The sequence below is a fragment of the Tenrec ecaudatus genome, chromosome 13, assembly GCF_050624435.1.
Source record: "Tenrec ecaudatus isolate mTenEca1 chromosome 13, mTenEca1.hap1, whole genome shotgun sequence".
NCBI lineage: Eukaryota > Metazoa > Chordata > Mammalia > Afrosoricida > Tenrecidae > Tenrec > Tenrec ecaudatus.
Window position 1 is genome coordinate 135717544 of NC_134542.1, and position 16018 is coordinate 135733561.

At 38.0% G+C, this 16018-nt stretch overlaps 1 protein-coding gene across 1 annotated transcript in view; it reads right to left on the reverse strand.

Annotated features, from left to right (window-relative positions):
* ACTR3 (actin related protein 3) overlaps positions 1-16018 on the reverse strand; it is a 63264-nt gene that overhangs the window by 28430 nt on the left and 18816 nt on the right. Inside the window, exons 3-4 of the mRNA XM_075530278.1 lie at positions 10421-10545; positions 2175-2285 (exon numbers count right to left, since the gene is read on the reverse strand). Coding sequence (XP_075386393.1) covers positions 2175-2285; positions 10421-10545 — 236 coding nt within the window. The remainder of the gene's footprint in view (positions 1-2174; positions 2286-10420; positions 10546-16018) is intronic.

Below are 16018 nucleotides of genomic sequence, written 5' to 3' on the forward strand. Positions count from 1 at the left end.
GAATGATTGGGGCAGGGAATGTATGGATGTGCTTTATACAATTGATGTATGTATATGTATGGATGGTGATAAGAGTTGTATGAGTCCCTAATAAAATGTAAAAAAAGAAAAGAGGAGAAAAAAATGATTAGGGCAAAGACTGTACAGATGTGTTTTATACAATTGATGTATGTATATGTATGAACTGTGATAAGAATTGTATGAGCCCCTAATAAATTGTTAAAATTTAAAAAAAAATAATAAAATAAAAAATAAAGTAGGTGGAAAATACAAAACAAGACGCAAAATGATTTTTTTTAATTAAAAAGAGGGAGTCCAAGCTTACTAGTTGGATTAGGACTTGTGGAACCCCCACGAACATGTAGCACTTGATCATCCTCCAAGCCTGGAAATGAACTCACCTCCTTGGCTCAGCCATGCTTATAAAATGGCCAACAACACGTGGGATGTGTACATTTCTCAGAATAATTTGCAATTAATAGGGTAGAGACTCTGCCAAAGGTAACGCTTGGATAGCCAGAGGGGTAGGCGAGGAGGAAGAGGAATGGAAACCCGAAACAAAGTGGGATAAACAGGGAGTGGGAAATGCAGGCAGACAATGAAACAAAATGTATGTGAATTTTTAAGCGGACAACAGATTCACTCTATAACACTTCTCTTGATTAACAATAAAAGTAGAAGTATCAGGAAAAAAACTCTTTAAAAAACATTAATTAATTGTATGTGGAGTTTATGAATTACACATTGGGAAAGATGAGAAAAAGAGTGTGCTATTATTTTACCACAGTTCTAGTAGCACTGGATAGTTTAAGTCATGAATATGTACTGTTTTGATAAAAGTAAAATAGGTGTAAGATTAAGTATTTTTGTTATAAGGAATTACAACCAAGCTAGTTTGAAAAATGTCTATCAAAACACCTAACTGGTTACCTTGTGCTTTAATATATGACTACAGTTGATCCTTGAACAACAGAGGTCAGGAGTGTGGAAAATCCAGCAGTTAAAAATTCACCACATGTCAAATACCCTCCCCATTTATGCCTCAACACATCTGAAAATGATGCTTCCATCTAACTCTTCCAAGAATAATTCTACACTCTTCAATTTATAACACAGGAACATGGGAACTTTGGCATCCTCAAGAGACACAAATTGTGTTCTACTTAGTATGTTACTTGAATTTAGGAAGCAAAAAGAAGCCTAAAGGAGATGGATAAGGGTTGTAGGTGCTTGTGGTAAAGTTTCCAAATTAATTTCTCCTAGGACAGCCCTTCCTAACCTAGGGGAAAACGAAACAAAAATGTCCTAATTTACTAAAAACAAACAAATGAGCATTGTTGTGATGAGAAAAAATTTCTCAGTGCAACTTTCCCTGCTCTTTCTCAGCAATGCAGTCCTCAATTTTCTTAACACTTCTTCATAAGCCCCTGTGATTGTACTACATCTTTCAAGAAAAATTATCAAAATTATCCCTAGGTTGTCCCAAAAATGGGTAATCTCGACAGACGATTAGACCTTGCTTTCTTGTTTACACTGGCAAATCCAAAACTAGACTAAATTATAATTTTTTGCATAAAATATCCTTATTAATTTCAATCTTAATTCGCTCTTTGAGCTAGCTTATCTTCACACCATATTTTTGACACTCGAGTCTATAAAGATTGCTGAGGTCAAGATACTTAGTTAAAACAATCCTTGTAAAATTCCAACTTCAGTAGTTACTGCATAAACAGCAATTCTATGGCTTTATCCACCAGTTTCTAGACATTGGCTAAAGTTTCTTCATTTGTTGAGATCAGCAGTATTACATCTCTTGGCTAAGAAAAGTCTCTCCAATCTTCCAATCTTAAAATATTTAATCCATCTAAAAGCAGTTTGTTTATGTGACGTAGCATTCCTATAAACACGCTGTAAAGAAAGCTTCAATGACTTGCGAGGATGCTCACTTGAAATAACTTCAAAATCATTTTTCCCCATGGCACAAAAAAGGATCCCCACCCGACCTCCCAACCCCACTACAGGTACCGTTATATTAAAAGCCTAAGACAAGTATGGAAATTTATCTGCAGCCATCCATTGATCAGAGATACATTTAAGGTCATTCTGTGTCAACTGGCACTCTCACAGCACATTTCTTCAAAGACATCCTCTATAAAGTGATCATTTTTACTTACCAAAAGAAAATAATGGTCTTCAGGTTCTGCCCTCAAGTATTTAAAAATCACTTGCTCCATAAACCTTTCCATCAAGTCCCAATCTTCAACTATACCATGGCGGATTGGCCACTATAAACACAAAACAAAGAGCAAGCAATTAAATCTTAATACTTAAAATTTTAAAAATAAAAACTATCTGACTCCAGTTTTGAGAAGATGTGTAATAACCAACAGGCATATAAATCCTAATTAGTAGGTAGCTATAAGTACGTAAAAATTAAATTAAAATGTCCTTTTGATATAAGTGTCTCGTTTTTATAAACAGCTAGTAGTTTGGATTTAACTGTTTAATAAACAGAAGTGTCCAGATAGATCTGTGGGACGAGTCTTTAGACACTAAGAACAATGGGAATGGGAAAAAATGTCATGATGAAGACAGTACACATCCAATACCTAAGGATGAAAGAAAGAGTAAATGAGCAAACAAACAGCCCGTAGTCATTCACTTAGTAATTAAATCACTTATCTATTAATACTTCTCATCCTACCTTTCTAGAGGCTTTTTAAGGTATTACACTTACAAAGATGCCAATGTAGTAGTTAAGTGTTCAAATTTAGGGTCAGTAATTTGATCCACCAACTGCTCCACCGGAGAGATGTAGCAATCAACTTCTAAAAGGATCTACAGCCTTTGAAATTCTATGAATCCATTCTATTCCGACCTACAGGGTTGCTGTACGTTAGAATTAACTCCACAAAACAGGTTTTCAGTTTACACTTACCGTACATACTTGAGTATACACTGACCCGAATATCAGCTGAGGCACCTAATTTTACCACTAAAACTGCATTAACAATGTGCTGAAAAGCTCAGCTTATACACAAGTGTATATGGTATAAAATCTCTTCTACTCCCTAATTTACTTGAGCAAAGTAAAAAAAATTTCTGTGCCATTCCTTTTATGCATTAGTGGAAGTTTATAAACAAATCTTAATATACTATTTATTCATCAATTATTACTGTGTACGTGTATGCCTTTGGGGCATAATGGGTTATGCAGTGGCAAGGTCAGCAGTTCCAACCTACCACCTACTCCTCAGAAAAAAAGATGAAGATTTCTGCTCCCACAAAGATTTACCATCTCAGGAACTCACAAAGGCAGCTATACTCTATCCTACAGTCACAGTAATTTGAAAATAAATTGTTAGCAGTGAGTTTTGTTTTTATGCCATGATATATTGGAACAATTGCTAAGAACATCACATCTATCCATACCCATAAGAAGTTCAGTCTAGTCAAAGATAGAAATTAAATAAAACAAATATTACATGGTAAATTATTATTTCAAAGAAATAAAGTTCCTAGGGCAAGATGATCAACTTAAACAGGGAGGTTTCTTTAAGAAAGTTATTATGTAAGCTGGTTCTTAAAGACACACTTTCCCAGTTGTATTTTGGTTTTTGTTGTTTCATATGGGAGAGTAGCATATAGAGAAGAAAAGATGCAAATATGAATAAACATTCAATAATATACAAAGGCAAAAACTACAAGTACTAATGAGAATGCATGTGTCAAACACAGGGCGAGGGACAAAATTGTAGAGTTTAATACCAGCTCTAAATAGAAGAGATTAGATTCTCAAAAGCCATGTTTGGGTTTCATGCTATAAGAAAGTGAGTGGGAAGTTTTAAAGCAGGAGGATGATAAGAAAAGCTTTAATTTTTAAAATCATGAAGATTAAAGAACAGAGAATGTCAACTGCAATAGGGGTGATGTTAGATACATCAGATTCAAGATGTTTTCAGACACTAAGCAAGACCAAGGGGAAAAAAGTAAAAGATATCAACAGGTTTTTAGTTTTGAAGCCAAGATAGAAAGGATGCTTTAAAAAGTTACCTTTTGTCTTTTATGGGATGTATAAAATGGATTGTTTTGGATATAATAATATCTAGAGCCAGGTTGTAGGTACTTAACAGTAGATAATTAGCGATCTGGTTAGGAAAACTGGAGATCAAGGTTGAGGTAACAGAAAAAAATAGTAGATAACCTCACATAAAGAAAAGATTTTCTTGAGGATTAAAGGAGAAACACAAACAGCACCTTTGAGTTAGTCGGCAAAGGAGGAAGAATCAGCTGACAATAGAAAACAAACAAAAAAGAAAACTACAATATCAACCAACAAGAATTGTCCATGTTAGAAAGAGAATCAAGAAAGTAATCCTGTGAAAGCCAAAGAGTGTTGAAAAATAAGGAAGAAAATCTAAAGGCAAGATAAAGAGAATTAATGTTACAATTGAGTCTAACAATGAACCAAGAAGTGGTGAGCTAATAAAATAATTTGACACTCAGTAAGTGGGAAATAAGACAGCTGGTAACAGAAAGTAGGACATAAAAGACTGAGAGAAGTTTAGTTTTGGTTGGTTGGTGGATTTGTAGCATCCACTTGAAGACATTTAAAACAAGAGATCAATAGAGAAGAATTCTGGCCTTCAGTAGATGCTATCACCTGCAATCATTTCTACTGTCTCCTGTAGCCAATTTAAACCTTAACATATAATATCTAGTCCCTGATTTGCAGGTGTATCATTGTTTAGTCACAACCTGTCTCCCCCAGCAAGAATTCTCTATTACCTCACCACACCTCTTTTGATCACAATTAGCCTGCCGGTCTACTGGCTGCTTTGGATGTACCAAAAAGTAAACAACCAGTAAATGATTTCAAGTCTTTATAAAAAGCATTTACACTTAGAAAAAATTAAGTGGAATTTCCTCCTTCTTAAAAATGTTTCTAGAGCTATCAAAAACTTGCATTTATAAAGCAGTTGATAAAAATATTCCCCTAGATTGTTCAAAACAGGAGATAGTGGGACCTAATGATAAGACATGGTAGATAAACATTCATCAGATTTGGCTTCTTTTTTTCCTACTTTACCAGGTTCTGGACTCTCCTTTTTCATTTCTCCATTTTCAGCAGATAAATCTTTCGTTTCTTGGTTAGCCACTTCAGCCTGTTTTCCCTCCCCGTGGGCGCCCCCCCCCCCCCCAGCCACCCTTTTCCCTTTTTTGCTCGCCTTTTTTGTCCAAAGACTTACCCTTTCCTGTTGCCCTTTTTGGCTTCATCTCCATTTCTGCAAGCACGGGTTTCACTGACAGCCTCGCCAATCTCCTCTAGGGCTCCTCCTTCACTGACCCTTCAGCCAAGCTGACCTTCCTTTCGGACAACTTGGCTGTAAGGGGTTGTGGGGAGGGCACTTGTGAACTTTCTCTAAGCTGGGCTGTCTGGCCGCCGCTGCTCTACGCTGGAGCTGCTAGACCCACAGTGAGGGGCAGTGGGATAACTGGCTCATCTAAACTTTGCAAACCATCCTACTTTAATCCAGTCCCACTATTCCAAAACTACTTAGATACAGAATAACTACCTAGCAGCTACAGAGTAAATAATCTACAGGCTCTAGCTTACATGATAATTTCCATAGCATTACACAATGTTTCATTCCTCCCTGCATTTGAAGCATGCATACTCTATCAACGGATGTAGTGTGCTTATTAAGGTTTGTCTGCGGCCTTGTCTCATGCTACACATTTCCCTAGGTCATTTCCACCCCCTTCCAGAGGCAACCAGTAGCTTCCAAAGCTCCAGCTCTGTTTTTGCTTTGGAGTTCCAAAAGCCATATATTTTTGACTGTTTAACAGTATCTAATATCTCTCCTATTTCAAATGCCTCATGTTCCAACTGAACTTACCCCTTCCCCTCTCCCCCAACCACTCCAGGCAAAAGTGTTTGTCATTCACAGTTCTAAATCTCAGTACAGGAATTATCAGTAAGATGGGAATTATGTTCCATTACTATTTCTGGATCACCTATATTTCATTAATCACTTCCTGTTTCTTATTAAAACCCACTTCTTTGTGCTTTTTAAAAAGTAACCTTATATCAAATTAAGCCTGTAGATTTAACTACCATTCTACAATTTAAAAACAAACAAAAGGAATACACGCCCACATTAAATGAAACCTTAATGATAGAATCATTAGAGTCCAGATGATGGGAAATTTTACAAGACAACCATTTATTTCAACGAATAAATGTCAAGAGGAAAAAAAGGGACAAACACACACAAATACAGGGAGAAGAAACCATAGATAAGGGCCTTAAAGGAGCCTTATCAACTAAATGCAATGAGTCATCCGTTTGGATCTTGATATTAGCAAAGAATCCAATACAGGAAGTAATCAGAGCATTGGTTAGATGGTATTAATGTATCTGTATACTATTTTGAAGTGTGATATTTATCTTTTTAAAAGTCCCTATCTTTAAAAGACAAATGGGTGTAGATGACATTTTCTAGGATTTACTTTAAAATAATGGTGGAGGGTAGAGGGGAATACAGATAAAACAAATTGGTCATTAAGTTGACAATTGTTGAAATACAGGCAAAATTACTTCTCTACTTCGGTATACAAAAATTTTCCATAATAAACATTAAATGTGTGTGTACATACACACACGTCTGCTTGTCCTCCCCTACAGAAGAACAAATCACAGAGACCCCTGGTCTCAGCTATTGCATTCATGATCCGGGTTTCATAGAACCATGCTTGCCGCCTCCAACAAGCAACTTCTCTTCACTTGTCACTGCAGTCTAAGTGAGATGCTAATTAGTATAATAAAAAAGTAATACATGCTGAACCTTCATTATGTTCAAAGCACTGTTGAAATTGCTTTATATGCTTTACCTCAGAAAGCTTCACCAACAATCCTAAAGTGGGAACTCCATTTCACAAATAAATAAATAAAACCCTGAGAGATTCAGTCACTTGGCTAATAATCACAAAGCTAGAAGGGAGAACTAGAATTCAAATATTTGTCCTTTTAATCGATGAAAGTATTCACGTTAATGCTGATGATGTAATCGGGTTCAAATACTTGGGTAGAGTAAAGCCATTTTAATGAACTCATCTCATCTTACCAGCTTCCTCACATGCCCTCATCTCATTTTCTACATGGGTTGGCCTTGCTCCCTCATATTTTCAACTAAGCGTCAACCTTAAAGACGCTGCCCTCGAGTATTTTCTGAAATCTCCTGACCAGAATAACTACTAGTAGCTTCTAAAAACACAAAGAATGTTGCCATGCACTTTCTATTTCCCCCATAGGATCCCAAGGACCGTTTTTCTAAGCTCCATCACTCTTGTAATTATTTCTTCAGTGCCTTCCTTTCCATCATATTGCAAGTCTCGAAGCGTCAAGGAAGCCATCTCACTTATTTAGTACTGTACTATCAGGACATAAAGGTTTTTATACATGGAAGGGAAATAAGAGGTACAGAAGAACAAAGTTGTCAAAGTCGAAAACAACAATCTCTAAAAGCAAAACAATCAAGGTCAGAATAACGTTTACCTTTTGAAGGAAAGTGTAACTAAAATAGCAAATACACAAGGAAAGGCTCTGGATTATAAGATTCGTTCTTTATCTTGAACTTTTACCATTAGTCATAATAATTCTTCACCGTCTACTGCCTACATACTACCCTGTATACGTATTCCCTGAAATACAAAAAAAGATCCCTTCCTAAGCAGGTCTTTAAGAATTCATATGTAGGACAGAACAGGGGCAGGTGATTTTCAGTCTATCACTTCAGAAAGCCTCAAAACCATGTGGGAAACAGAATCAGGAAGAGTGTATGCGGACAAACTCTCAACAGTACACATTAAGGCATTTGGGAGGCCAAGGCTCCCGTGGAGGGAACTTTCATGTTTGTAAGTTGGAGATGTGGCCCACTCACATTCTAAGTAAAAGTTATTCCCCATGACCCTTCCAACCCCCACCACGCAGTAACAATGCCAATTTTAAGGTGTTTGCAAACACATGGTCAATTACTACAGTTTGAAGGTCAACTGCTTGAAAGCCATATGCCATGGAAAGCAATCAGTCCCTATGGTCTGCCCACCAAAGTAGGGCCTACTCCTTTCTGATGAGGATCACAGATAGCTCCCTGGAGAAGGGCTCGAGGACTTTTAAGGTCAAGTCAGCTCAGAGACTACCAAGGTTAGGCTGCCATCTTGACTCTAGAGCCCGCCCTACTACGTATGTGCCTTCCTGTCACAGGTCTGCCTCTAGTGCCTCCCCTTCCTATTGTCCCCCTTCTGTTACGTGTATGCCTCTCACACAACTCCTTCCTGTTACCGTGCCTTGTGTGTCCGAGTTGGTGAGACTACATTACACTCTCTGCTTGGACCTAGTTCAGGTCAACATGAAAGAGGTGAGCCCTTGCATGCTTTATCTTGTCTGATGTCTCTGTAATTTACCCCTCAATTACACAACCATCCCCATGGGTGGTGGAGGGTGCTCCCCCACAACTGTGCTGTACATGAAAGTAACTGTTAAAGAATTTGTTATGAGTAGGGGCTGGTTCACATCTTCCTAGTGAGAGTTAATTTATTTAACACTGAACGGCAATTAGGAGATGTCCAGAACTCAGACATTTGCAACTCAGGGACTGTCTATGTGTTTATAATGCCCTGATAAAAAGGGAAATAGATTTTGTCTAAATCGAATCAACATCTTTACCCAAATGCTAAATAATATGAGGATCTTAGACTCCTTGTATGAGGGGGTACCCGCTCCTCCCCAAAATGGAAAAGAGTTCTGATGGACGAAGTTTTCGTAGTAAGCCATTTGCCTGCTAGGCGAGCACTGAGCAACTCACTCTGAGTTAAAGCACCCAGTAGCATTACCTGGGAAGAATTTCTCTGGTCACTGTGAGTTTTTTGGTAAAAGCAGTTTCACTTAAACCTCAGTTTAGAACAGCATGCGGCTGTAAAATTTTGTTTCCTGCCCTGGAAAAATGCTACAGAAACTGTTGTGATGTTCAACCCCACTGACAAGGACAGCGCTATGGGAAAAACGTCAAATGTACAAGTGGTTTTGTGGTTTTCAAAAAGGTGAAATGTCAAGTGATGACAAACTTCGTTTTGGACTTCCATCAACTTCCTGCCTGACAAAAATTGTTGATTCAGTGTATTTGGAGTTCGTTCTACCAGGTCAGGCTGTTAAGCAAGCTTTCTATTTAGAGGTTCTGAAGAGATTGCGTTTACAGTGTGCAACAAAAAGAGGCCTGATTTGTGGCAGACAGCAGACTGGTTTTGCCACCACACAACGCAGCCATCTCAGTGTGCCAGTTTTGGGCACACACAAAAAAACATGCCTCTCTTGTCCCACGCACTTTATTCACCTGACCCCTCTCTGTGCAAGTTCTTTTTGTTTCGTGAATGAAGAGGGACATAAAAGGAGAGCGATTTGAGGAGAGAGAAGAGGTGAAGAAAAAAACAAGGGAGGTGCCAACAGCCATTCAACAGAGGAGTTTGAAAAATTGCTTCCAAGAACGGAATCACAGATTTGATAAATGTATTAAGTGTAATGGAGAGTACTTTAAAGGTGATTTTGTTGTTTTATAAAAAAAATTCAAAAACATAGCTTTGGGAAAAAAATTCAGGTTCTTGGGGAGTCCCCCCTTAATTCTCGCTTTAACATCATATAGTCTTCTAAATTTACATATTTGTGCCATTATTAATCAAATTATGCTTCTATGTAAACTTGACCAGATATCACTGCCATGTACGGTAGATGTATTTTTTAATGGTCTACACATTTCCACTATTTTTTCTAACAGTTTTATTGGAATATACTTCACATATCATACAATTTAATCATTCGATCGTATTAAGAAAGGTTGTGCAATCCTAACCACAATCAAGCTCCAAACAGCTTCCTCTCACTCTCATTGTTGTTAGCTCCCCATCCCCTCCCCTCCCCCAATTTTCAATTTGGCCATAGTTCAGAAGGATTGGGAAAAGAGGAGTGGAAACAGCAAACACAAGGAGTAAGTGACAATACACTGTGGGAACTGGAAAACTCATCTGCTCTGCAGACTTTCATCCTATTCATCATTACAAGTACGGTGCGGGCCTACAGAACAACAGGAGAACTCGTCTAAATGTGACGATCTGCGGGTTAAGAGGAAGCCAATCGCATGACGGGTTCCGATGGAAGAGTTGTGCCGCTCACTTGGACAGATGAAAGTTTTCATATTGTGGGGAAAAGAACAAGCAGAATGTTAAAACACGGTTGGGATAGGATCAAGAGAGACAAATTTCTATTGTTGACAAAGTTGGAGGAATTAAGTCCATAGAGATATTCCAGAGATCACAATGATTTTTTTTTAAGAAGACATGTATTTACTGACACAGATTATAAACATACCTTTGTAGCATATGTAGGTTTTTCTATTGCTTCATCACCAATGAAGAAGTCTAGGTCATCGACACCTTTCATCACCCTCCTTTGCGCTTGGTCACCCACTTTTGCAGATTCCTTAATGGCAATACCTTTAAAATAAGTTATTTAGACAAAAATTATCTTCAGATGAGATAAACATTTAACTTATTCTTCTTTAATTCTAAAGTGTTATGAAATAAAACATGACCTCCCAAATGCAAATGGTCACACAAATACACACAATTCTTAAGAAAGCTTAAGAAACCTCACTAATACAATGAAATCTGATTAATCTGAGAACACTTCAACTGTGGGTTACTCACCATCAACTCATCTTGATGGTGATTAAAATTACAAACACTCAAAAGGAAAGTGAAAAATACTAGTAAATTTAGAAAACAAAGTTTTAAAAGGCCTTCCCATTGTCTAGTTTATCTGCACTATTAGGGCTTGAGTGTTGCTGTGTTGCTGGAAACTACACCCTGTTATATCAATGATGAGAGTGTGGCAGAGCTGCCAGGGCAGGCTAAGGCTGATTCCAAAGAAGAGATGTTCCACTTCTGAAAAATTAGCCTCTGGAAACCACATAAGTAGCGGCAGACACTGTCTGATACAGTAGCATACGATGAGACCTTCATGTTGGAAGGCACTTGAATTGCACCCGAAAAAGCTGCCTCCTCAAGTAAAATATGATCTTGGTGATAGAAACAAGACAGAAAATCACATAATAAATTTTGTAACTTTTCAGGGCAGCCACCTTTTTTCAACAGCTATACATGGAATACCCAGGAATGACAAATCAAATCACCTATATGTGTGGAAAGGTACAGAGAAGGTAGAAACTAAATTACACCCACCAAAACAAGCCCACACGTAGACTGTGGAATGATGAAAATTCAGGTTGAAGCTGAATAAAATTCAAACAAATCCAGGAGAGTCAAAAGACAGCCTAGAGCATATCCCACTGAATTAAGAGAACATCTCAAGAACATACTGGAAGCACTGAACACTGATGACTGAAGACTAGAGGCATTATAGGATGACATCAAGAACATCATAACTGAAAAAAAGGTTCTAAAGAGACAAGAAAGAAAAGACCAAAGCAATGTCAAAAGAAGACTCTGAAACCTGATCTGGAATATAGGAAATTGAAAGCAACTGAAGTAACGATGAACTGAAAAAACTGAATAGAAAATCCCAAAAGGTTGCTCAAGAAGTCAAGAATTATAATGAGATGTGCAGTAGTCCGGAGTTAAAAGAAACCAGAAGAGAACAACTCATTTGGCATTTCTCAAGCTGAAAGCTCTGAAGAAAAACTTCAAGCCTTGAGTTGTCATATTGAGGGATTCTACAGACAAAATATTGAATGATGCATGAAACGCCATAAGAGGGAAGAAATAGAGGCAATATACCAATATGGGTAAGCATTGTACTGCTAACTGCAGTTGCCAGTTCAAACCTACTAGCCACTCCTTTGGGGGAAAAGATGAGGTTGCCTGCTCCTGTAAAGATTTACAAAGCCTCGGAAACCCCATATAGGGTTGCTATGGGTTTTTTGCAGCTCTTTATTCATCTCTGGTTTTTTATACCAAAAATAATTGCTCAGCTCTCAGTCTTCAACCACTTCAAGAGGAAGCATATGATCAATAATTGATGGTATTGAAGAAGACAAAATTGCACTGAAGGCACTGGTGAGACTTAAGATTCCAGAAGTTAACAAAATATCAATCAAAATGTTATACAAACTGATGCGCTCACCAGGCTACACCAATTTCAAAAAATTACCTGGCCAAATCAACTAGAAGACATCCATGTTTGTGCTCCAACAGAATATCTTTAACATTACATGCAAGTAAAATTTTGCTGGCTTACATCCGTGTATCAACAGACAGGTGCCAAAAACCCAAGCAGGATATAGAAGAGTGCATACACTAGGGTCATCACTGCTAGCCATCAGCTGTATCCTGGCTGAGAGCAGGACACCAGAAAGACACCTAGTTGTGTCTTGACACAAAGGCGTTCAACTGCATAGATTAAAACAAACTATGGCTAATACTGCTAGCAACTACAACTCCGCACTACTCCATTGTGCTCAAGTAGAAGCTGTTCATAGATCAAGATCCAGCTGTCTGGCTATAACAAGGGGATAGTGAATAGTATAAATTCAGCAAAGGGTGCAGCAGAGTGGTGTTTTTTCACCATACTATTCGAGATGTATGCTGAGCAAAGAACGTAAGCTGACCCAAAGGAAGAATGTGTCTCTTGGGTCTCGGCCACAGAGGGGAGACGACGAAGGGAACGTTAACCTTCGGAAGGCACCGCAGTAAGATGCACACCTTGTGTCGCCATCTCCAGAAGTCGACCTGGGGCACATGTGGCTGCCCAGCCAAGCGCAAGAGAAGTATAACTGGAGTGCCAAGGCTAAAAGACGAAATACCACCAGTAATGGTCGAATGAGACACCTAAAAATTGTAGACTGCATGGATTCCGTGAAGGAACAACTCCTAACCCAAGAGGGCAGCTGTTGAAGCGTCAAGTTCATCTTAAAGATTTCAACATCTAGTTGTGCAATAAATGTTCGCGTGTTAAAAAAAAAAAAAGAATGTGGCATCAGGATTGGAGGAAGGCTCCTTACCACCCGCTATATGCAGATGCCACAGCCTTACCTGCTGAAAGCAAGCAGGACTTGAAGCACGTGCCGATGAAAAACCAAGGCTATAGCCTTCGGTATGGATTCAACTTCATCCTAAAGAAACAAAAGTCCTCACAACAAGGCCTAAAGGCAACATCGTGCCACTAAGTGAAAGAATCGATCCTCTCAAGGACTTCATCTACTTGGATCCACAAGCAATAATCTAGGAACAGCAGTCAGGAAATCAAACACCGTATCACACTGGCCATATCTCCCGTAAAAAGTCAGTTTCAACTTTTAAACAGATAAAGATGTTACTTTGAAGACTGATACATGTCATGCCATTTTCAATTAATTCATATGCATGTGAAAACTGGATGGTAAGTGTAAGGAAGAGCACAGAGAACTGATGCACATAAATTATAGTGTTGGCAGAGAATAGTGAAATTACCATGCATTTCAAGAAGAGTAAAAAATCTGCTTTGAAAGAACTTCAATCAGAGTACTTCTTAGAAGCAAGTATGGAGAGATTTAGTCTCTTATACTTTAGATACGTTATCAAGAGGGACCGGTCCCAGGAAAATGACATCATGCGTGGTAAAGAGCCAGTTAGAAAGAAGATGGCTCTCAAGAAGACAGGTTAACACGGTTGCTCTAACAACGGAGGATGGTACAGGACCAGGCACTATGTGGTTCTGCTGTTCATAGGGTCATGGTGAGCTGGAACTGACTCAATGGCACCTAGTAACAATACCAACACTATAGATTCAAAAAATGGGTTAGCACAGAGGCTTGTTAAACTTTAATCACGTATATATGATATATCAAATCATATAGACAAAACACACATCTCCTCAAATTTCAGAAAGTCAACATAGTTCTACAGCTAATATTTACTTTTTATATTTTTTATTACTAAGCTATAAATTTTCAGTATTTAAGCTATAAAATTTAAGTAAAATTTAAGCAGACCTTCATTCCAAATAAATTTTATCTAAATGCCCACAAGCTGACCTGAGCTGTAAGGAAAAGGGCTGCATGCTTCATGAAGGAGTCCGAGCAGCACTGAGCACTGGACTGCTAACAGCAGTGCCATCAGGTAACGCCCACAATCCAAGGGACAAAGATAAAGCTGTCTGCTCCCATCAGGATTTGAAGCCACAAGTCAGAACTGACTTCATAGCATTGGGTTCGGTTTTAAATGCTTAATGAGGTAAGCAGAGGATACTGAAAGGAAGAAGAAGAAAAAAATCCTACTTCCAGTCATCCTCTTCTAAATTCGATGCGATAGGGGATGAGTTGATAGTGGAGAGATTTACACACACATGCAGAGGACACATACACACATAAATAGATTCCCCCCACCCACCCCACCCCCGGTTCTCCAGATCAAATAACCATTAAGAAATGGTAAATGATATCCCTCTAGCTAGTGATTCAAAACACTATGCTTGACGCATTAAAAGACTGGATGAAAAATAGATTTTTGATTTTTAATTTGCTGTAATTTCTCATAAGACAATGAAAATGAAATCTACATATTTTGGAAGAAATAAAGAGCCCAATGAGGAAGAGACCCTAAATTTCAAAAGATTCTATGGGTCTAGAACATCAACACATAAGAACATAAGCAAAACCAAGTTTTATAAGGATGGTGGCAACACTTGGGCTATCTCCTAGGATAATCAAACACAACGTACTCTTTTATGCAACAAAGACAGGTGTTATTTATAGTTTCTCCAAACCACTTAACCTCCTTTTCCATTTCTTGTGTCCATTATATGTGTGTATGCATCAAATGCAAAAATATGCAGTAATGCCTATACAAGAAACATTAACAAATTTAAAAATTAAATGTAAATAATCTAACTCTAAAATCAAGCGTAACGAAAGTCAAGTACTAGCTGCCCATGAAGTACCTCTACACTCATCAGCAAGAGTCATCAACTGTCACCTAATTCTTAAAATAGACAAAAGCTATCAATCCATTGATATGAGAGAGAGAAAAAGAGAGAGAGAGAGAGAGAGTGTGTGTGTGTGTGTGTGTGTGTGTGTGTGTGTGTGTGTGTGTGTGTGGTGGCTGGAGGGGGGTAGCCTTTTTGCATAGACAACAAATAAGCATAAATTGGTTGTAAGGAAAACGACAATAGCGCCAAGCTAAGACTACCACAATACGCATACTCTTTAATTAGCATTACCTGAAATCCATTGTAGGTATTACAGTATAAAAGTTTAAGTAGCAATCTAAGTTCTTATATAATCAATTGCTAAAAAAAAGCCCCCAAAATTAGAAATGCAAAATAAATAAGCTCATTTCCAAAGAGCAAAAAGGTTGTAAAATCTCTAAAATACACTTCTCCTTTTATGTACAATTTTGACAGTGTATTTCTTCACATTTCACACAATTTATTCGGCCTGTACAGAAAACCAAACAATTGACCTGTACTATGGTTCAATGAATGTCCAGTGTAGTTCTGGCCATGCTTAACAGTTTCCACCTCATTTTCAACTTCACTGATCTGGGAACCAAAGCTGCCTTCACCATTCTCTACACTTTCTTTTTTGCATTCTGAAGAATGGATAATGCATAAAAATATCCAAGTAGTTGCGTAAGTACAGTAGTGCAAAATTGGCAACATTTCCACAATTTAAGCTTGAAATTAGCACCACCAATCACTGGTTCAAAGGATTTGTTATAAGGTGCAAAGGTCTGGATGTGGTAGTGCCAAGACTACAGGTAATGTTACATAACGTGCTGCAATTTTTTTTTTTGAAAGTGGAAGTACAAAAGTATGCCCATAAAGGACCAAACATACAACCTATGCTAACTAAACATGAGAGCAATTTTTTAATAGTAAAGGACAGCTGATGATCATCTAATGTGAGGTTAACCAAAAATAGGAGAAAACATTCTGTAGACCGAATGTACGAACAGTGTACATTACAGTTCA